This window comes from Convolutriloba macropyga, chromosome 5 (assembly GCF_964194025.1).
Source record: "Convolutriloba macropyga chromosome 5, txConMacr16.3, whole genome shotgun sequence".
NCBI lineage: Eukaryota > Metazoa > Xenacoelomorpha > Acoela > Convolutidae > Convolutriloba > Convolutriloba macropyga.
Window position 1 is genome coordinate 47,749,179 of NC_134472.1, and position 24,250 is coordinate 47,773,428.

At 36.8% G+C, this 24,250-nt stretch overlaps 2 protein-coding genes across 3 annotated transcripts in view; one reads left to right on the plus strand and one right to left on the minus strand.

The window, feature by feature from the left end:
- LOC142339429 (uncharacterized) overlaps nt 1-16,429 on the minus strand; it is a 71,255-nt gene extending 54,826 nt beyond the window's left edge. The window contains exon 1 of the mRNA XM_075389455.1: nt 15,635-16,429. Within this exon, the coding sequence (XP_075245570.1) occupies nt 15,635-15,902 (268 nt within the window). The 5' untranslated portion in view covers nt 15,903-16,429. The remainder of the gene's footprint in view (nt 1-15,634) is intronic.
- LOC142339430 (EF-hand domain-containing family member B-like) overlaps nt 16,418-24,250 on the plus strand; it is a 34,341-nt gene continuing 26,508 nt past the window's right edge. Inside the window, exons 1-4 of one of the 2 annotated variants that reach the window (XM_075389456.1) lie at nt 16,418-16,690; nt 20,453-20,671; nt 21,086-21,266; nt 21,822-22,062. In XM_075389456.1, the coding sequence (XP_075245571.1) occupies nt 16,640-16,690; nt 20,453-20,671; nt 21,086-21,266; nt 21,822-22,062 (692 nt within the window). In that variant the 5' untranslated portion in view covers nt 16,418-16,639. The remainder of the gene's footprint in view (nt 16,691-20,452; nt 20,672-21,085; nt 21,267-21,821; nt 22,063-24,250) is intronic. The other variant, XM_075389457.1, reaches the window with a different exon arrangement.

The following is a 24,250-nucleotide window of genomic DNA, read 5'->3' on the forward strand; positions in this document are numbered from 1 at the left end:
AACTGCTCGATGTCATAGAAAAAAAATAGCGTCATTTACGTTAAGCATAACTTATTCCAACAGAGTAAATGGTCAAAAACTATTGATCTCAATACAACCCACATCATTTTGTTCAAATCACCTAGAGACATACAGCAGATCACCTATATTGGCAAACAGTTAAACAACACAAATTTTTTAAAAGAAAGCTACGAGTTAGCAACAAAATTACCCATTGGACACTTACTCATCGACTTGGATCCAAAAACTTCAGACTCCTTGCGTTATTGTTCAAATATTGTACAACCAGGTCCAACAATTTCTTATCTACCTTCCTCCAAAGCGGTCATAACTAATTTAACAGATGAGAGAGAAAGAGTTTTGTATGCTAAAGCAAATGCTTGAGCTGTCTGATAGTAATTCCAGAAAGTTCCTCAAAGAAGCACCAAATAGTTTTATAAATTTTCTGTGCGAGTGTTTGCTCAAGGTAATCAATGGCAATGTTTCAGTCAACAAAAAGTTACTAAGAAATTAAGAGGACTCATTTCAGCAGTTATTATCAAAATTTTGACAAAAAAATCACAACTTATCAAGGCAATAGCATTCTCGTGCTATCTTTACTTAAAAGTCAAATATTGCATGCAGAAGAATTTGTTTTGATTCCCAAGAGGATGTTCATATCTTAAAATCCAACCAAGGAAGAAACTTTTGATAATCCAATATATCAACAAAAAGCCACTCAGTTATCGCTCCTACAAAGATCTAATCCAAATTTTGAGCAGAGCAGTGGAAAAAAAGATGCTGACACAAGCACTGATAGACGTATCACGAGAAAAAGGAGTATCGGTGATGGAACAAATGATCCAGATGATGTAAAATCAGAATCAATTGATGTGAAGGTGACAAATTTCTTGTACAATTTACAACAACCTACCAAAAAAATTGACGTGCAAAAGTATTCCAAAATATTGAGGGAACTTGATATAGCAGCCCACTTGGTTTACAATACTCGTGCAAAAAAAGTTCTTGATGAGTTTTACAGCGAAGAAGAGGAAGAGCAACCCACTCGAAAACAAAAGAAACAGAAACAAAAACAACCAAGAGGAAGATCTGAGACAAAAGAAAAAAGTGCAAAGCCAAAAGTTGATGAGAGCAAAAAGAAGACAGACGAAGACACGAGTAAAAAAGACTGGGCTTTCTATAGTTGATGTGAAGAAACTTGATAACCTCTATTTAAAAGGACCTGCGTCATTTGAAAACGCAGAACGACTGCAAAATTTGAGGAAATTATCAATGAAAGAGTAAAAATGTATCTGGAAACGAAACCATCCTTCACCAAATATCATTCACGTCGCCCCAGATTTCCAAGGCTTAAAGTACTTGTTAACGACCTAAATGAGATCTGGTCCGTAGATCTAGCATTTGTTGATAAACTTGCAAAGTACAACAGTGGTGTGAAATACTTTCTTGTTGCAGTTGACTTTCTGTCAAGATATCTCAGATTTGACCCCTAAAAACAAAATATGCTACAGAAACTGCAGAGGCTTTCAAAAAAAGATCAAACATAAGCAACCTATAAAAGTTTGGGTCGATGATGGCACAGAGTTCCTCGGTGCTTTCATTTATACAGTACGTTCAGTGAGAAAAAGTATACTTTTGCTGAAAGAAATATACGTTCCCTCAAAAAAATAATATACAGATACTTAGAAGAAAAGTGGACCTATTCATATCTAGATAAACTGGATTCATTTGATAAAACTATCAATTCTAGAGGTAATCGAACAATCAATCTTGCTCCAAACAAAGTCACGAAAAAAACGTTCCGCGACGGGTATCGTTGATTGCGAATACAACATATTCTCAAAAACCAAAATTTTTTGTCGGTGATCTTGTACGAATACTGAAAAAAGAGGAGACGTTTGGAAGGGGTTACAAACAGTCATTAACAGACGAGGTTTTTGAAATTTCGTCTATCCCAACATTGAACCCTCCAACGTATTCTCTTATCGATACCGATAAGGAAATTAATAAGGGTAAATTCTATCAACCCGAACTCCAATTAGTTCGAGAGTCGCCTGTGCAAAATGGCAAGTAAACGTTTTGAAGATGAGTTTACGGTACATGTATTCTCCTCGGCTTCGATGGAGATCTTCGATCAAAACACATTGGCTTCATTCAGGAATTTGTTCAATGATGAAATACAATTGTCGGGAGACTGGAGAGTAGCTTTGAGTGAAATTATTTTTCCAACAAAAATAGAGCACATCACAAACGGAGTCCTAATTTCTTACAGTTTAAGTGGTTTAGAAGATCACCAACGAAATCGATCTGGAGCCAATGTCATATCACATCCATACAACTGTGAGCGATTAGCTTTCATGCCAGGAACTTTTGATACTGTGCCACAGTTGTTAGCTACCATTAAAAGAACTGTTGGTTTACCAAATTTTTCTTTCAGAGAAATTAAAAGTTCTGGTAAATTTGAAATTGTCTTCGGAAAACAAGAGGGAATTACGTTTCCAAGCGATGAAACTCCTAGCATTATTGGTTTCAAGTGTGTCCCTGATGGACGAGGAACACACATGAGGTACAAAATGGACACAACTGCAAATAAACTAATAAAAAAGATGATACGAAGGCTTTTATGGGTGACTTTCCAGCTGATCTGTGCCCCGGGAAACATTTGATATTCATTTATACAAACATTATTGAGTATCAATACGAGGGCGATGCAAAAGCACCTTTATTACGAGTCATTGATTCAAAACAACGATTGAAAAACGGTAGCGTCTGCGAGCTTGAACCAACACACCGAATAGTTTTTTCGAATTTGGGCTACAAAAAACTTTTTTCAAATACGATTCAGTCAATTTCTACAGAACTACGCGCCGAAAGAGGTCAATTAGTCCCCTTTTCAGGGACCGGAAAAGTCATTTTGACGTTACAGTTTAAAAAATTTGGTTAGTAAAAGCAATGGATTCATACTACACCAATCAAGCATCTGCATTGCCTTATTTTTTTGGGCACTATAGGCAAAGAGGTAGCGGTTTTGGATTTTTAGCAAATGGTATCGGAAGAATCGCTCTACCTATTGCAAGAAAATTTATTTTACCAGCAGCAAAACGTGTTGGAAAAGAACTTCTGTTACAAAGCGTACCAGAGTTAATGGACGTTGTCAGTAAAAAAAAAAATCTCCAAAGCAAGCGCTGAAAAACACGATTTCAAATACAGTCAAAAAGCAAACAGGAAGCTCATTAGCACTGCGAATGAGGCAAAGGCGAATTAATCGTAGACGATCTAAACGTTCAGGTACAAAAGCGAGAAAAGGTAGCAAAAAAAGTAAGGTGATCATTTCAAAATACAAACAGCCAAGAGAAGTCGGTCGGATTTCTTTGCCAAAGTTAAAGATGATCGGTAATATGTTACTAACAGAGGCAACACATAGTTCCTTGGATTTATTCGAAAAACCAGCGCTTCTTGTATCTTTTGATGGGAGCTTTTGTCAAAAAGTAGGGCCAGTTTACAGTCCTAACGGACCCATGCTTGAGTTTGAGGTTGCTGGAGACAGAAATAATTTTATTGATCTGCAAAAAATTTTCCTGGAAATCAAATGCAAGATAGTTCAGGCTTCTGAAGCTGATTTAAAATATGATGCTGGAGCTGCAGCAGATGTAACCAAAACAGACGCTCCTTACTTTTGTAATAATGTTTTACATTCACTCTTTTCTGACTGTACAGTATCTGCCAACGGACTGAAAATTTCAAATGCAAATGGAAATTATGCTCAAAAAAGTTTCATTGAAACCGAATTCTCTCACAACAAAGACGCAAAGGCTACTTGGTTGGCTTGCCAAGGTTATTCGTATGAGGATAATCCTGGAGCGATAGCAACAGCTGAAGTTAACAGACGAAAACCTTTGGTTAGACAATCTGCTGAATGTACATTTTATGGAAAAGTGGCAGTAGATTTTTTTTACATGTGATCGACATCTTTTGAGTGGAGTCACATTGCGAATTTCCTTTCGAAGATCAATAGATGATTTTGTTGTAATATCTGACGATGCTGGAAAATCATACAAAGTGAAAATTATAGAAGCTATTTTGTATGTGAGAAAAATGACATTGAACGACGGCGTCGTTTCTGCCATTGAAAAAACTTTACTAACAAGCCCAGCGTCCTATCCTTACTCAGAAACTATAACAAAAACATTTCTGGCTTCTACTGGTTTGCAAAGTTGGAAACAGGAAGATGTTTTTAGCAGGGAGCCTATTCGACGTCTTGCCATTTGTCTTAACACAAATGAAGTTTTCTTAGGAAGCAAACAACTCAATCCATTTCACTTTCGTAAATTTAATCTGGAGCAGATATGTATTTATCAAAATGGACTCCCCGTTGCAGACAGCCCCAAAAATACAGCTGACGTAAAACGCTTGTGCTTCAACACAATGTCAGATTTAGCCTATATTGACAATGGACATGGAATAAGTTTGTCTGAATACCCTAACCATTTTATTATGGTGTTTGATCTCACCAGCACTCAGCAGGCGTCACATGATTTTATTCACCCTGAACTTACCAATTGTTCAATTTCAATTGAACTTAAGTTTTCAGCCGCGTTGCTCAGTAATATTAAAATTTTCATAATTGGTGAAAAAACGAGCACAATTCTTATCTACTCTGCACGAAGAGTTTCGAAAAATCATATTCTTACAAATTGATGGATGAAGATGAAATAAACAACCTCGTTCAAGGATGTAAACGTTTGAAGTACAAATTTCATGTTGTGTTTGCATCTGACAATTTTCCGTTGCACTTATCTGAGAACAGTATCATTATTGTGAATGTATCAACTTCTCAATCAATTGGAACACATTGGATACTGATTTGTCGAAGGAACGGAGATTATATTTTTGCGGATCCCTTGGGACAAAATCTAACTTCGTATAAACATTTGCACAATTGTTTCCTCTGCTGGTAATATACAAACTGTATATGAATTGCTAAGAAACCAGCCAATACAAAAACCAAACTCAATATTGTGTGGCTTATTTTGTATTTATATTGCTCATTATCTTTTTGGTGGAAAAGAAATTGTAAAATTGAGTGATGTTGAATTGATACTTTTTGCGCTTCATATGATGCTCTAACACTACTAACATGATTTGATTAAATAAATTTTTTTTCAAAACTTGATTTTTTCTTCAAAAACTAAGCGTACACACAAAACATCCTTGTCAATATCTAACTTCTCATAGCCACTCACAAAAATATCCAATATTTGGCAAAAAGCAGAATGAGAACCATGCAAAAAGTTTTCAAATCTCTTTAGAGTTTCAGTTGATATCCGGTTAGTTTTTAATTGCTGATTCAATGTTCTCTCAGCATTATCCAGAGATTTGTAACCAACAAATCCATTTTGGCCGTGGTTTCTGCTCAGGGCATTGATCAAATTTGGTAAGCGCTTCTGAATGCCGGCTGATCTCCTTTTGTCAACGGTGCTGAACCATTGTATTCCGCAGCTAGTTTGAGTTTTTCGAAAATCTCTCCAGTTGTCTCCACTGTGGCTCCATTTGAAAAAAAAATTGAATGTTGTGTACAAACAAGGAACTGTATAAAGCTTATTTTGTTTCAATATTTCCGTAGAAACGTCAGACACATCAAACAACGCATGATAATGGTTAGAGGGTAACACTTCACAATAACCGTTTTCATAATGCATGCATACAGCGTAATTCTTGGCAAACATTGAGGATGGTTTCTCTTCTGAAACGAAAAACCTGAAATTCTTTCGAAATTGTTTGAAGTAGGCAGGTGAGCGCTCATACATAGCTTCCACCATTTTCTTTACAATTTACTCTTGATCAGATAATTCGTGTTCGTCGTCTTTTGGCTTTAACCTTGGTCGTTTTGCCGGGGTTGGTTTAGTTGTTGAATCAATGTCATTTGAGTTTTGAGCAGCCGCTCGAATTTTTGGAGTTTTCTTTGACAACTTTTCAAACTCTTAGAAAGTCAGGGTTAATCTTTGTTGAAGTTCATAGTCATGTTCACTCTTTTTGAATAATTTTAGAAAGATATAAGTTCTTGTTCTTTCATATGTTTTGGGCGTGACTCGAATCAAGCGTTTTTCATTCTTAGAAACGTCAAAATGAGCGTCTCCAAACTCGCCGTCTTTTTCAGCTGTAATTGGCATTCTGATTTTGTTGAAATTTGAAACTTGTTCAACTGTTCTTCATCAAGAAATAGTGTGTAATGTCTCCCCTGGTGGAAGTAAAACACAACAATTTTTACATAGTGCTAAATATAGAATGGTTCAACTGATAAGAGTTTTGTAAAGGGCGAATATTAAAGAGAATGATTGTTTCATGGTACTGATTAGCGTTTTAGAACCACATGTGCTCTTTCACAAACAATGTACGTAGAGCAGTCCGCTTAAGGTCATAAAACAGGTTCAGACGGATTACATGTATGTTCATTTCAACATTCAGCGCTAATGTTTAATGAAAGACACATGTAACCTTAGGTTTTGAACAGTAAACCATGGAGCAAAACTCTTATTTAATAGCTCTAACTAAAATAATTTCACGCGTTTACTTTATTATCAGTCATAAAACCTATGCCGAGACCACCACGTCCAAGACAAATAAAACTTCTGTAGTTTTATGCTTTTCCAGTTTAGCTACTAAGTTAATCACATGAGTACAAACTTCCAACTCTTTAAGTTGTGAACCGAATTCTGGTAACCCACTCATTCACTTTTTTACTTGCGATTGAATAACAGCAAACCAACTGCTCCAATTATTTCTTGAATTCTTCGAACTGTTCGTTTCAATTTCTGATTTTCCCAAAAATACAAAATTCATCAAAACTGAAATATCTAGAAATGTCTTATTATATTCTGTGTGAAAGCGAAGGCTTCTGGGAACGGACAATTTCGTATCAAACTTTTTACGAAAATTTTATTGTCCTCATACAACAGAAGAAATTCAATGAGAAGGATGTTTGGAATACCCAACAACATTGCATGATTCAAAAGTCTTTCAAAACTTTCTATCTCAACTTCCTGATAAACCGTCATCAGATTCGATCGAAGGATCGTACATCACGTCAGATGGTATTATTCCTCCCTCAAAACTGGAGGATCCTCTTGTGGCTTACGAAATAGTAATTTACATGCTCCGGTCAGGAAAATTTTGCAAAAATACGACTGTGATGCAGTTCCATTCTTTGAGAACCAACTAGGTGTTACCCAAGCTTGCGATGATCTTGCTGACTTTTGGGGGCTACCTCGATCACCTGAGTCGCCCTCAGCACCAAGACCAGCAGTTAATCCAGCGATTGATCCGAGTCCAGCTGTATCCCCAGCAACCAGCCCTCTCTCTTTGAAAATATGGAAACTTGCATTAGCAGCTCTCAAGAAAATTTCAGTGGTCTCTGGAGCAACCTGTCAGGTACTAACTTTGAAACTCCAATAAAAACTCAACACAACCAAGAAAATCAGGATACAGCCAGCACTATTGAAATTACACCGGTGAACACAGAGAACCCGGAGACCAACAATGCTCCAAAGAAAAGAAAATCATCGACCCGTGTGAGAGAGCTGTTTGAAAACTCAGACTAACAGAAAACTTTCTTAAAACTGGAACAATTTCAGTTAACACAGTTATCTCCTACTCTTTGGCAAAAACATTAGAAAGTTATGTACAACACTGTATGCACTACTGAATTTTGTGGGTCAAAAAAATTTGATTTTTATACAAAGTGAAAAGCAATAATTCCACATGAGAGCGGGAAATTGTTTTTAATATTGGAAGTATTTCATAAAGAATTTGTCAATATATTGAAACTAAAAGGTTCAGTAGTTTCCAAATCTAATGTGTGTTGTGTTGAAGTTTCCCAAAAACTGATTTACTTGATCTCCGATAAATTTAAATTTCTTGTTTTTGGTTTTATAACAACAGAGTTATAACCGAATTTGGTTGAATGCGAGAAATCCTTAAATCTTCAAAACAGAAAACTTAAACGTACAGGTTATGGAATAAAGTAGAATTGTTTATAACTAGAGTCAATCGGCTCACTGTGAGCGAGGTTCAAACAAACCATTTTTAATATAAAAAATTTTGAGGAAAGAAGAATGAACAAAATAAATTTTCATTATTTTGGAAAAAAAATATCAAAAACCACAGAAAATATGTAAGTTACTCCATTTTTTGAAAAACAAATAATCCTCGCTTAAAGCCTTCTATAACAACAATTTGATTTCAATCAAATGACTCACTACAGTCCAACTAATATTATAATAATTTTTGGGGAAATTTTAGTATTTTTGAACATTTTTTGTGAAAAAAATAATTTTTTTGGCAAATTTTTGGTAAATTCTCAAAAAATTGATTAAAGGTTTTGGAAATTTTCTCTGAGCGCTCATGACATTGTGTTGGAAGTCGATTGGAAGCACTTTTTTGTTCTTATGAAAAAAATTTTTCAGAACAGATCATCAGCTGATTGTAGATTTTTTATGAAAAAATCAATTTTTTTGTGGGCAAATTTTTGGTAAAATCTCAAAAAATTGATTAATGATTATGAAAATTTTCTCTGAGCGCTCATGACATTGTGTTGGAAGTTGATTAGAAGCAATTACTTGTTCCTAAGAAAAAACTTTTGTCATAACAGATCATCAGCTGAAAATTGTTTTAACTTTTTTCGTTGTAAACAATTCATTGAAGACAATTCAACTTATTTGGAAACTTTGTTGACCATTTCGATTCCCCCTAATAAGACACGTTTAATATTTTGTTCTTGATCACACCTTCTTTAATACTTGGGCAAATTTTGATAATCTTGTCAAGTAGCGCAGAGTTTTATTCAATATTTGGGATATAAAACATTATCAAATCTGGCAAGTAGACAAATTGTTCATTGCAAAGTGGGCGTTGGAGAGGTCAGGCACAATTTCAATTGTATACTTGATCAATAGGAGTGCTCAAAATGTTTGGAAATTATACATAGGTTGAATATTCAATAAAACATGCAGAAATTGAACTTTGGTTAAATGCTTAGGGAAACTAAACTATAAAATTGCTCAAGTTTAACATGATTTGCGCCAACCCATACTTATAACTGAACCAGATAATATATATAAGAATCTGATTTCAATACCGAAAAGCAATAAAACGAAATTAACTGGTACAATTTTGAGCTAAAGTATTAGTAATTTCACTATTATTGACCTTTCAACGGAAGATAATGTTTGACATTTGATCTGTTTAGGCGTTACTGGGAGCAGCGTGTAAATTTGTATTTCTCTAACTTTCACTTTGCTCCGTTGACTGTCTCTAAACGTGTGTGCGAACACTTTCTCAAAAAACTTATCAAATTCTTGCAAAATAAAACTCAAACTACGAGTCTTGAATACATTGGATCTTTGACAATTCCTATTGCTTCTGAAACAACCTTTCTCTAAACAATCTCTTTATCAGATTCAAACCAACTTTTAAAAAACAATTTCTATCATTATTTCAACTTTTACAAAGCAGTTTCTAGTTTAATTACCATTTCTTACAATCTTGATCAATTAGCTTTAAAAAACAACATAATCCCAAAATACAATCAATTCTGTCAGAATGCCTCTGCAATGCACAAACTGTCCGGCTCAGTTGTCCGATAGACGAGCACTGAACAAGCATTTGCAAAGGAAGCATGACATTCATCCAAATGTGCCCACATTCAGCTGTTTCAGTTGTTCAAAACAAGTGAAAAGTTTGCCCTCCCTACGCAAACATTCACAGGTTTCCCATCACCAACCTATACTGAAAGTGTGTTATGCATGTCGTATGGGCTTTCAGTCAAAGTTTGACTTTGCCCGTCACATAAACAACGAACACGGTCTTCCAGTCTTTGAAATGAATCCATTTGAATCGAGTCCCGCAACGCCAGTTGTCAGCTCAATCAAGGGGGGCATCAACTACTATGAACTTCATCCTACCAGTAACGATCTAGACATCATGGAATATTTGTTCAGAAAACGAAACGAGATTGAAGAAATCATCAGAAAACACACCAATCAGTACCCTCAAAAAATGCAACTGATGGTTGAGATGACCCTTCAAAAACCTGGAGAAGAAGAACCAGAAAAAGTCAGCTTCTACTTCAACACGAATACAACAACGGTATACAACACACGTATAACTGATACCGTTTTTGAGGAACTAGTGGACAACATAGTTTCGAAGCTGGTTTCTTTTTCAAGCTATGGAAGCGGATGGCAGCTGCAGACAATTGACAAAATCACGCTCAAACTGGTGCGTTATATTCCAGTGAGGGGGAGCAGCTTCATACCATTTCCGGATAACCATCCATTGAGGAGAGACTCCAATCTCCTGAACATACACAACGCAAATGATGACAAGTGCTTTCTGTACTGTTTCACTGCTGTGTATCATCTTGTCTACTTGAAAGAGAAGTTGGAACCGCCTAGACCCTGCTTCAGACCCAGGACAAATATTTTCAGGACATATAGCAGCGAGAACCCTTCAGCAAAGCAACCGTTTGGTGAACTTGATATGCCGATGAGCCTGTTGGACATTTCGATGTTCGAGGATTTAAACGAAGTTCAGGTCAACGTTTTCAGGTATCCCCACTTCTTTGCAATAGTTATCCAAAAATTCACACAAAAAACTTTCTTAAAAAAGAACCAGCTAATGAAAGTAATTGATGTAAAAAAACCGTGTTCACTAACTAAAGCTCTCCAAAAAAATTGTTTTTAGGTATGAGTCAAAACAACTGCTGCCTTTGAGACTCTCCGCTGGAAAAAATTATCCGTTCCTTCTTGATTTACTTCTATTCAGCAATGGAGAAACCTACCATTATGTTTTGATAGTAAACTTGTACAAACTTATCTCAAAAATTAGTGGAAAAGAATATCGTGAACGAAGTTATCTGTGTCGAAAAAGTTTCCACATTTGTTCTTCCATTGAATACTTACACACACATCAGCAAAAATGCCTCGAACAAGATTCGCTACAAATAACTATGCCTAGTTTAACGAAAAACAAATTGACATTCAAAAATTTTGCTGCGAGCTGGTTTTCACCCTTTGTGATTTACTTGGACCCTGAATCATTGATAGTTCGAGTAGCAACAGTGAAAAATCATCCAAATGTCTCCAGTACTCATGTTTTAGAGAAACATCTACCATGCAGTTATTGCTTAATGGTCATAGAGCGAGGAAACCCTGAACCCATACACTTTGACATCTATACAGGTCCTGACAGCATGGAGAGATTTTTTTCCAAGATCGAAAAGCTAGCAAAATTCTTCTATCATCAGAAGAGGAAGTATCCCATCTTCATTGGAACCACCTTCAAAAACTTTTCATACATGTTGTTGGATTTGCGATGTTCCCTTTGAAACTGATGAGGAAAAAGTTCTGGATCATTGCCACTTTAGGAGACAATTTCTGGGCTATGCTCACAATGAGTGTAACTTGAAGCGTAGAGCACTTGATTATACGCCAGTTATTGCTCATAATATGATGAACTATGATCTTCATCACATTGTTAAAACACTGCACTCCGCAACAGCAAATGTAAGGATTGAAGTGATACCCACGAACGATGAAAAGTTCATTGCTTTGAACTATGTTGTATACATTGAGACTAGAAAGCGAAAACGAGACAAGGTTGCTATCTATGAGTACTTACGATTCATTGACAGTTTCAAATTCATGCCCAGCAGCCTGAGTAAATTAGTACAGACTCTGCCACATGACAAATTCACATTCTTGGATAACTTTTATCGTGGATATAGTCATGAACAACGTGAGCTGCTAAAACACAAAGGAAACTTCCCTACTCTTATGTAGATAGTTTTGACAAACTAAACGGCCTCGAACTTCCTGGTATACGACACTGGAAAAACAGCCTGAAAGATAACAGCATCGACATCACGTATGCGGAACTTGATCAGCTGAAAAAAAGTTTTCAGAGAATTCAATTGTGAGAACCTAAAGCAATTTCTAGAGCTGTACCTCAATGGAGACGTTCTGCAACAGGCATGTTGGTTTGAGGAGTTGAGGTCTATGTGCTATAAAACATACTCGCTTGACTGCGCACAATTTTACACCGCCTCAAATCTCTCAGGCAGCGCATGTCTAAAAGTTTGCCAACCACAACTTGGGCTTTTTTCTGAACGCGAGCTGCTTGATATGACTGAAAGAATGATCCGTGGTGGTGTAGCATCAGTATTCAGCTCAAGGCTAGAAAGGGCTAACAGTCTTTCACTGCCCAACTATGATGAGTCAAAAGAACTGGCATCGATCATTTATATCGATGCAAATAATCTTTATGGCGGGGTTATGTGCAATTATCTACTACCTGAGAAAGCGTTCGAGTTGGTAACCGAAATAACTTTTGAGGAAATTCTCCAGACGGAGGATAATGGAGAGATTGGGTTTGTTGTTGAAGTGGACCTGGAATATCCGGATGCGATTCATGAGAAGCATTCGGATTTCCCAATCATTTCTGACAAACAACCAATTGACCCGTTGGAGCTCAGTGAGTACCAGACCCAAATGAAAAACGTACTGAAGGTTTCAGCTACAAAAACAAATAAACTCAGACAAACTTTTCATCCTTAATCTCATTACGTTACCCATTTCAGAAACCTCAAATACTTTGTTGAACAAGGAATTATAGTAACAAAGATTCATAAAGCTATCAAGTTCCAACAATCAAAGTGGTTATCAAGTTATGTTGAATTAAATATCCAAAGGCGACAAGAAGCAACATCAAAACTTGACCAGGATTTCTTCAAGCCAATGACGAATTCGACATTTGGTAAACTTTGTGAAAGTTTAAGGAATCGAGTTACTGTAACTTTTGTCCGCACTGAAGACGAACTTTTAAAAGCTACATCTGGAGGTGTCATTAGCACTATAAAAGTTATTGACGAAAATCTGTCGCTCATTACCAAAAAGAAACAGAACATAATGTGGAATAAGCCTACCACAGTGGGCGCATGTATTTTGGAACTGTCCAAACTTTTCATGATGGACTTCCATTATAATGTGATGAAAAACGAAACATCACGCCATCTTTTATACTCTGACACTGACAGTTTTATGTACAAAGTACAAACGGGTAACTTTTACGATGATCTATCAAAAAACCCAAACCTAATTGCACACTTTGATCTCTCTAAACTCCCAAAAAACCACCCCCTATATGATCAGTCTAATGAAAAAGTGGTGCTAAAGTTTAAGGATGAATTAGCTGGAGCACCAATTGAAGAGTTCTGCGCACTCAAACCCAAACTTTATTCTTTAATTGCTGGCCGTTTCAAAAAAATGTCTGCTAAGGGCACCAAGAAATTTGCCCAGTCAAAACTCCACCATGAGCTGTTCAAAAAAAACCCTCGAAACCGGTGAACTTGTCAGACTCGAAAATGTAAAGATTGCTTTGACAAAACATAAACTAGAAACTGTATGTGTGAACAAAAATGCCTTGAGTGCGTACGACGATAAGAGATACATAAATGCTGACCGGAAAACAACATTGCCTTTTGGACATTTCTCTCTTCGAGATGACTACATTTCAAAGAAAATATGTGATGAGCCCGATTGGGGAATCGAATCAGATGAGGATATTACCGTCTTCAATTTAACCGAGGGTGGGGAAGCGTCTGGATGGGGAACCCCTGATCCCGGTTTCAACCAGCGCACTTATTCAAACGAGGAACTTGAAGACGTTGTTGACTTAACTAAGCTCTCTGAAATGAGTGATGAGTCTGACCATGAGACTCTAAATAACCCTTTTATTTTGACAGAAGCTGAAAAAAGCGAGAGAACTGACACCAGTCCCTCTACCAGTGACGATTACACGCCTTTGTCAGTAATCAAACAGAGAAAAAAGAAATTCAAAAGAAGAGAGGAGAGCAAAAAAAATTTACACAGCACTAGTCGACAACAAATAATTGAGGAGGAAGAAGTTCAAAGTAATAGAGACTCCCCAGTTATTTCTACTAAACGCCAACGTATTGTTATTTATGATTCTGACTCAGTTTAAATAATACTGCTGCTTTGTATAGTTTAATTAGTACATCTTTAAAAGAAAGAAAAGTTAAAAATTTGCAAAGTAAAGTGTTGAGAAACTGTTTTCTTCAATTCAAAAGTTAAAAAGAAAACGTACTTTAGAATCTCTCTCCCGTTTTCCTCCTGAACAGTCTTCGCACCTTGTCACCCAAGCACTTGTTTTTTAAATGGTGCTTTTCCAAATAAAGTTTATAATAAAAGACCTCCTTACAAAAGGGACAAGTTTGATCGGGAACTTTACCAGCTGCAAGAGAACGATAGTCGTATAAAGGGTTGGGCTGGAGGTATGAATTGTGTTTTAAATGGGCTTTCAGTTCTGGGAGGAAAAAAACAGATTTGCAACATAAAGTACAAAATTTTAGGTATATATCAGGGTGATGATGGGAAAAATGGGCGTTTTTTTCTTGATTTTTGTCAAAATAAATGTCACAAATTTTGCAAATATGCATTTCACTGAAGCATTGAGCAAATTGTATAGATTGAGTCCTTAGCGCTTTAAGTAGAGACTTTAAAATGGAGATTGCATATTTATAACTTCCAAACTTCAAGTTTCAAACCCTCATTTCTTTACTGTAGGCAAATAGGAATAGTTCCAGACATTCCATAACAAAATATTCCATACCACACTGACTCAGACAAGTTAATTCGGTCCCTAAATAGCCCCCTTGAAGTCTTCCATTCACCGACACAATTTGTCTTTAATCGTAATTTGAACATTTTCCCTCACTACCGCAATATAATTTCAAAGCCCATAAAAACATTCAGATTTGATTTTGTCTGACCATTAATTTAAATTTCCACAAAGTTAATTCCCTTTGATTCCGTTCCTCGTAAATTCCACACCGTAAACAAGTCTTTGACAAGTCCAAAAATTTCCCCGCTCTCCAAACTAAATAAAATCCGAATTTAAAGTTTTACCCTCAATCGCGTCGAAAACATGAATTCAAAACCACCAAAACCCAACTCCCAAGTTTCAATTTACATGAACCATCAAAATGAAATGGAAATAGCTTAAAAGTATAGTAATTTGCCTTACACTCTGAAAAAATTACAAAGATTTCACTTTTTCAGAGGTAAAATTTCTTGTAGGGGGGGTCCGAACCCCCCCCCCCCCACAAGCACTAGGCAAATTACTATACTACTGGGGGGACACAAGCGGAAAAGATCTTGAAATTCCTTGAATCAATTTCTTTAAAAATATTCTTTTGTGGCTGAAAATATTTTTATTACTAGAGATCTTTAGTTGTATTGCTATAATTTTTTCGAATTTATGTTTCAATTTATTCTTGTCATGAGGACTTTCGGACAATTGACGTTCGGATCTCAGGATTCCTGCTAGTTGTTTAAATAATTCAAATATTTGAATTTCCTCAACAGAGTAGATGTTTTTGGACATGCACTCTTAAATACACTCTGTAAGTCATTACAAGATGTTTCATAGCAAGCATAGAATACAATTGATAAAATAAACCTGAACTTTAGTAAAACAAATATTCAGGTTTGATAACAAAAAAGTTTACAAGAATAAGGAAACAGATATAAAACTATTTGTATATTGCATGCAAACTTACACTTGTATACAGCCGCGTGGTTCCCATCTTCAGAAGTGACCTCTAGCTTAACCTCTTTCTGTTTGCCTTTGGCTAGGGTTAAAGTCTTTCCCGATCCCAGTATACCCTTGAGGTCACAACAGGCACCCTTATCTCTCGACATCCAGTCAAAGGTGACCTCTTGTTGCTTCGGGCCCAGAGTGAGAGTGTACGAGTAGATATTCGTGTCAAAGTCAGGATTGAGCACTCCCTTCGAAACAGACAGTCTCGCCAGATTTGTGTCATCCATTTTTTAATTGTACATTGAGTTCAAATTTAACACACAGTAATAATAATGATAATAAGAAGAATTAGATTCTCAGAAATTATCCGTTAAAATGTATTTATGATTACAGTTTTACTTTTATTTACCCAGTGTATTAAAATGTACAAATTAGATTTTCAGTTCAGATCATCAGATTTCAGATCGTATTTTGATTATAGTCATTTTTTAGGTTCATTTGAAGTATTGAAGTTCGATGGTACATAAGCTGTTCAAATCCCGGAATTTTTGAATTGATTCTATGTTTTGTCGTACAATGAACTGAACTTCTGAAGTAATCATAATAACTTCTCAAATTTGAGTATTGATTTAATAATCATGTTCTGTAAAATAACATAAAAATAAAACGTGTTCTTTCAAAAGTTTACAACTGAGAACAGTTTGCATTTGAGGCTACTCAGCCATTGGTAATAAAGATAGCCTCGGTTGAAAAGGTGTATTCTAACATTGCAAACAGAGATTTAAAGAAATAGCACGTGCTTATGTATAATTGATACTGCACCTTTTGAATACGTTTAGCTGTGCTTTAAATATTCAGTGTTTAATATTTGTATTGAGGAATAGATCACCTTTCCTCCTTCAATTTTAAAGTTACGCTGAACAGAAGATTGTGGTCTTAAATCCAAATACACACACTCATTTGAGACAGACTGTCTCGATAGTTAGTAACAACAATCGTTTATTATAACTGGTGAAAGAGAAGCATGAGGACGAACGAGGGCAAATATGTGGACAGGAACCCTGGAGTCCCTACGGTAAGATCATATCGCGCATCACACAAGTTCTGTGCGTCTTATAGATCTCCCCGCTTGAGGGTGGAGGGAGGCGTAGAAGGTATAGCCCCTTAATTAACGTAAATACACCATATTGGGGGTTATAACTGCTTGGACGCTACAATTGGAAACATTAAAGTATTCATATAAGAAAAGATCCTAGTAATTTGCGATGTTTTATCAGGTAAGATCAGCAATTTTCCTGTAAAATCTTTTATCAGCATTTATTATATTATTAAATTATGCATCTCCTGAGAAAGAAATTGTCTCATCGGTTAAAGACAACTTGTCAGTTATTACACGATTAAAAAGTTTGGTAAGAACTTTAACGCTTAAATTTTGTCCTAAAAATTTATCGTTCAACAAGACGCTACCTGAGCTGTCATAGACTAGATAACTTAATGAATTTTATACGAAGTTTTTGGTGACATCACGATAAGGTTCTTCCCTACAAACAAATTTTGGGTCTTTCCCTTTATAGCCCCCCCAGCTTAGTGGTCAGATAACCTATAGCCCCCCATCATGGTAATTATACCATAATGGGGGGCTATAATTTAATGGGGGGGCTATAATGGGAAAGACCCCAAATTTTACCGTTCAACATCTGATAAAATCTTATAAGAAGTTGAAGGATATGACAAGATCTCTTATGTGAAGGCAAAGCTAAATTTGAAATAGTGAAGAGTTAGACTAAGATAGTGGGTGTTGAAAAATCGAAATAGTTGCATTTACCATAGTATTTAAGAAGAATTAAATTGGGGTCTTTCCCATTAAAGCCCCCCATGAAATCATAGCCCTCATTATGGTATATTTAACATGATTGGGGGGCTTAGGTTATCTGACCGATAACCTGGGGGGTCTATAATGGGAAACATATCTTAAATTTATATCTTATGACATCAATTGGTATCAATGACCTTGCATGCTGATGCTACGACCTTTTGTTTTTATTAGAATCAATTGATATTTGGTTGGCAACAAACGAAAAAATGGCTCAACTATGAATTAACCTTAATAATTGACAGAACATATTGTATCAGGTTCCAAAATAACTTATTAAAAAACCAGAAAAAACGATCCTATCCATTTTGAAGAAAAACCATTAAACATGCGAAATTATTATTAATATCTAGATATTATGATTATTTTTGACAAGAAGTTGAATTTCAAGGACCATATTCAGTTTTTGGTAAAAACAAAACAAACACTTCCTTCTCATTTTCTTGTAAATTGATAAGGAATCTATGCGGAAGTCACACGACTTATGCAGGCAAAACATGCATTCAATTGAATTTTTAGTATGATGCTTTGACATACGGGACGGCTTATAGAGGAAATTTTGATCAAATATAAAAAAAAATGACCTGGTTCAACTATACATACCAAAGAAAACTTGATTCTGTATTTAGTTTGAGTGTCTCAGCAAACATTTATATCAAAAAAAAAATTATTTACAACCTGTTGAGACCCATAAATCAAGATATTAAAAATTCATCGACAATAGAATCAGCAGCTAGGACTAGACAGAGAATTCGTCAACAGAGAAAAAATTGTGCAAAGCGTGTAAAACTTTTTCTGAGAACCCTAATCGGCAATAGGACCATTTGAAATTGCGCGTAAACGTAAAAACTCCCTAATCAAACTTCATATTTTCTTCTAAATCCGTTGATGTGGTAAAAAAACAATGACGAAACAGCAATTTAAAAAATTTGCTCATCAGTTTCGAGTTAACTACATTTTAGGAACTCTAGACATGGTCAAGAAAACGTACTAATATTAGAACTACAATTGAAATAATACTGTAGTCTTTCTAATGTTCTTGGATGACACTTATGATTTCAGTTCCATTTCAATTCCCTTTCATTATTAGTTCACACTTTCATATTTTAACAAAGATAAATGTTTTCTGCTCAAAGAGAGCATTCCACGAGGCATAACTGCCTTATGGTGTTCTTATGGAACACTGACTCTATAATTTATGTTTAACTTTGCTAGTAAATAACCTATATATTTTCGCCTTTCTGTTCTGGAAACAATTTATTGTTATTATATCTTATAGGAGATAATATGTATTTTATCATTTCATACAAATTAAAAGATCCCGTACATTGAAATTAAGGTTTTGTCAGCTCCCATGAGGGTATCTATAATAACAGCTTATGATAAGCATGCTATCTTAATTTGCACAAAAAAGTCTCCCAACTCACTGATTTCAAAAGCACTTAAGAGATCAACTACGAGGTGTCATAACTTTTTTTCGAACATGGGTTTTTTATTCGCATCAATTCTGTTTCAGCCCCAATAACCTCTCAATCCTTATGTTTGTTTGTAGGTTCTTGGGATCTTTTCTGCTAACGCCCCTCCAGCCTTTTATAGCCGTTAAATTTGCAACCCCCAAAATCTAAGTTTTTGTGAATTGTAAGAGCGATATTTGCATTTCATTGAAACAAGAGTGTCTAGGTAGATTGAAGACACTTTTAGAAGAGTTTCCTTAAGAAGCTTTAAAAAATCAAGCCCTTATTGTAGCCGATAACACCAAAAATAATCTAATACAGAAATTTACATTGATGCTTACGTTATATGCAACAAATTTTGGTTGAATACGTAAGACTTTCAAACCATAGCTGTGGTAGCTTTTAGTAAATGCATATTGCTCATATATGTTCACGTATAAGATTACTTAGCTTAAACAATATGTTTACACATTTATAAATGGAGGGGATGCCTAACTAAACAGGGGGGCGCTAGCAAAAAAGATCAGGTTCTTGCACCACCAAGCTAGAGGCAGTATAGTCCCACTCTTTTCGATATAGCTTCTTCATTATTGTAGTAATGAAGGGGGCATGTAGGTTCTACCTAGGTCTTTAACGGCATAAATTCACAATTACCACAAACATAATAAATGGAGGAGCCTCTTAAACAATTGACCCCTTTTAAAAAGAGGTTCATCGAGCGATTTATTGACCAATTAGAGAAGAGTTTTAACGCTCCACGCAGGCGTGTTACATGTTGGCAGGCACCAGAATAATTTAGGGAATGCTACGGTGTTTAGCCGAAATGTAATATAAAGTGAAAAAAATTCTAACAGGTGGTCCGGTGGGCGATAACAGACCCGCGCTGTTGGATTACATCCCACAGTCCATGAGTATAGTAAGGCCGTAAACAGAGGTCCGCAATCATGCTTAAACTGATAATAGGCTATATAAACTGTAGACCCAACAAATACAGTTATGAACTACGGCAGATCGATTGGTGGGACGTGGGACTGTATATAATGGGGAAACGACTTTAGACGTTATAGGGTACAAAGTATCAAAGAATACATAATTCGGTTCTATCCACCCACCGATGTCGGATACCCTAGTCGAACTCCGACGCTTATCTTGCAAGATCTTGCAAGATTCTTGCAAATGACGCTTATCTTGCAAGATCTTGCAAGATTCTTGCAAGATCTTGCAAGATGGTGCGTAATCTTACAAGACTCTTGCAAGATTCTTGCAAGATCTTGCAAGATAGCCGTCGGTATTAGACTAGGGTATGACACGCAATAACAGTTTATTTGCTGTTGTTATGAAGAACGTGCACTATGCTTGGTAAAACATTATCACTTTCTGATTGCGAGTGTGCAACGTTTATGTCAGTTTGGAGGATCAGAACAGATCCTTCAATTCTGTGTTTCTGGTAATGTTAAGTCATAAAGTTTCTGGTATAAGTAATAAATTTTGGATTATCTGGACTTTTTAGGCAGGCAAGCTGTTCGACTCCCTGGGATCAGTGCCAGAGTGCATACAGGCTTACAACCCAGACAAGGGGGAGAGTCCAGCAGTGACCAGGCGTTTCCGAGACACGTACAGTCCTCGTGTGGGAGCAACTACAGTGCACTATGGGAAAGCAGATGACAAGGAACAGCACATGGCTCCACTCATGACTCACGGAGTGGCATCCCACAGTAGTCCAGACACGGTATGAGTCCCAGATGGGCACTTGCTTCCCAGAAATTATGTATGACATCAGGTTCTTAAACCCTACCAAAGGTACCTATAATCATCAAGCATTACCCTAGTCTGAACCTGATTTAACATAATGGATATGTTGCACAATTCTTGCATAAAAATGTTACCTTGTAAGTCGATGGATATCTTGCAAGAGGTATGGAAGATAACCATTCAAAGTCGACTGTTGTGGATCTTAACCAAGGTGAGGTGGTAGACAAGATGCAAGTAAGTTCAAGGCCGCATCAAACGTCTGGGAGGGCACCCCCCCAGACATTGTTCTGGCAAATCATATCTATCTATACCACCTCGCCCCCGCGTAATAATCCCCGATCTTTGCTTTCAATGAATCGATTTTTGTTATTACTGGCATGTCATTGTTCAGGCGGCAGAGTGTGTGAACCCAGATATGCACACCCTGTTTGAGCAGAGAGTAATTGACAAAAAGGAGTCAATCTACCTCTCCCACAAGACACAGCCCCTCGGACACATACCAGACCAGACTCCAAATCTACCACAGGGCACAGACATATACGATAAACAGTTCGGCAGACCAGGGGAGAAACGTGAGTAATTAGTATTAAACCAACAGGTTGAAGGCTAAATTGCTTAGGTTTAATTTCGATCTGGTTGTTCATTCAGAAATGTTTCCTCCATGTCCCCTTTAGGTTATCGTAATCTACAACAATTGTACGACCTTCTATGGTATATATAAATTGCAACGGATAGCCCCCTATCTTATTAGATAAGCAAATCATTATCATTGTAAAAACAAGCATAGTTTGTTCATATATTGCAATGAAAACAGACTTGTTGCTCCCGGGGAAAAGGAGACAGTTCCGTTTATTCTCAGACCTTTTAGTTGATAAATGCACGGATCTTTAAGCTCTAATGTCCATTAGAAAATCTGCACAAAATATTTTAATTGTGCCTGACAAACATCAGAGCTATCAAACATGGAACAAAAAGCTCCCCATTAAGTTGTTTATGGCATGCATAGTGTTGATATGCAGTCGGCAGACAGTGTTCACGCTTGTTTTTGACATAAATTCAAGTCGCAAACAGGACACCTGACTCCGTTGTCAAGTTGGTGTTTACAATGGTGTTTTTCTAAATTACAGACGAGTGGGCGGGGGAGGTGATCAACCCTCCAAAGAGTAGCAAGCAGGTGGAGGAGGAGGGGAAAGTGGGCAAAGAGTTGTATGTCAAGTCACATGCCTCGTGGGACCCAGGAGAGCAGATGAGCCGGAACTATGACTGGTCCAAGTGGGATCCGACCAACAGATTCGGAGAGCCCACTCCTTCGGACGAGAGGGGCAAACATGTCAAGTGTGTCATGTACTGGAAGGCACAGCAGCAGATGTAAGTTTTCAAACTGAAGTGACGATTAACTATACCTCTCTGATGTCAAAATCAGTGAACTGAAAGAATTCTTCAGAATAATACAAAGGGCGCTTTTCTATATCTTCCGTTGAGATGACCGAAGATGAAAGATTATAGGTAGAAGACCGAAGTAGCGGCAAAAATATTAAATGGCTCCGATATTGTAGGCTCTTTTAACAAGCATAGTGAAGCTACTTACAAGATCGTGATTTTCTTGACCAAACTTTGGATGCCTCTATTAGATCTTCTCAAACTATGTGGTGAAGCTATCTTCGTAAGTCTCGACATGTCTTATGACAACGATTTAAACTTCTCAACATACTGAAAGCCTAGCAAAGACTTGCAATTTTGTATCCATATTAAAATTTTGCTTACTACTATTTGGTTCAATGCTAGGCGGTGACATTTAAACTAACAAATTGCCCATAAGTTTAGTCTTATAAAACCTGAATAAAAAGATGTGGTATCTTTGCTCCACGTCCGGTTTTAGAGCTGAAAATAAAGATTTTTTAAATTTCAAACTGCCATTGCAAACAGGCAATACTAACATGTGTTGCGCTACAGCCTACGTCGACGCTTTCCTTCGTATAAGAGATACAAATAAGACCAGAGATACAAACTGTTTTACTTTCAGATACAGAGATAGAAAAAAGTGTTTTCTTAATTGCCAAAACCGAATATAATCTAATTTTGGTGTTATTGCATACATTTAAAATGTTCACAGCTGAAACTATTCAAAAGTTCTCGCTATATTCTAATCAATTTTTCTACTGAGAAAAATCTATTTCCGCATAAACATGCACAACACAGATAACGACTCTCCAAAATTTCTTTTTGTAAAGCTAAGGTTTAATCAGAGACTGTATACAGCTCACATTCCTTCGCTGATATCACTACTTTTATTAAATCAACAACCATATTTTGAATTTATATTAAAATTGCTTGGTACTAATTTCAAAAGATTATATTTAGGCAGACCCAAGGCGGGGCTCCCTTTACAGCCTTAAGGTATAAAGAGTTAGGGCTACTTATTTCTGCGCGCGAAATAGGCGTACCTATATCTCTAAGACTAACCAACTCTGTAAAACTCCACCGACTCCACCGGAGTCACGTGTGTACACATGGTGTATCTAAACTAACAGACTGACTAAAGTTAGTGTAGCATGCGCTTTATATAAGAGAATAGTGTCTTCTCAGTCTCTGATTGGCTGGAAGTATACATCCAGTATATCTACTGCTACATCCATCCGGGGTTAAGACTTTTAAATCCGAATTTCTGAATTGTAGCAGAACTATGCTGGATGTGTCGTCTTCGTTGTGTAGTGAGGTGGTCAGTCGGATTGTTGTCAAAGTGTGGTTGTGACTTGTGCCGTCGTCTGAAGTCCCTGTCAGTATTGTTGACTAGTGTCGTCAGTTAGTAGCACACTTCAAATGTGGAGTCAGAAAAGATGCCAGTTACAGGGTGTGCTGGCCAGGAACGTCATTTCAGTCAAAATACATAATTATCATACACTGTCCTGTAGTGAGGATTTGTTCCCAGTTGGAGGATCTCTTGATTGTCCAAGGAGACTTCTGCTTTATCTCCATCTGGTACAAGGTTTCACCGATCGGATTTGCCAGCTTACCTTCTGTTGGAAATCCATCTTTTAGCTAATGTGTGAGCTACCTAATCCCTCAAACTTTTAGTGAAGTTTACTGCCTGCTGAGTAAGCTCCGACCAGAGAAAAGAACAAAAGAACTAATCCTAATCTTCAATTTTGGAAAAGAAAAAAGGAACAAATATTTTAAATATAATTGGATATACAAAAAGAGAAATAAAGGAAAGAAAAGAAAATAAAAGCGAGTTTTTATTTTTACAGAACAGTGGGTGTGTGAGATTATGGGACTGTGACCCCAATGGGCTAGGACTGTGGCCCACGTCCGGAACTCGAATTCAAAGTCAGGGGCTCGGTTGTCAGGGTCCCTGAAAAAGTTCCAGAAATTCGCTCTGTTGTGTGCGGGACAGGCGGCGAGTTCTCGAGGGTACAAGTCAGCATTGCAGTGGGGTTGTAACGCCAGGAGGTGGTTGACGATCTGTGTCTCTTCTGGTGTCGGCTCTCTGTTTTCCAGCATGTCCACCATCCAGTCCCTGTAGAGGAGCTTGAGAGTGTGTCCAAGCAACCAAGAG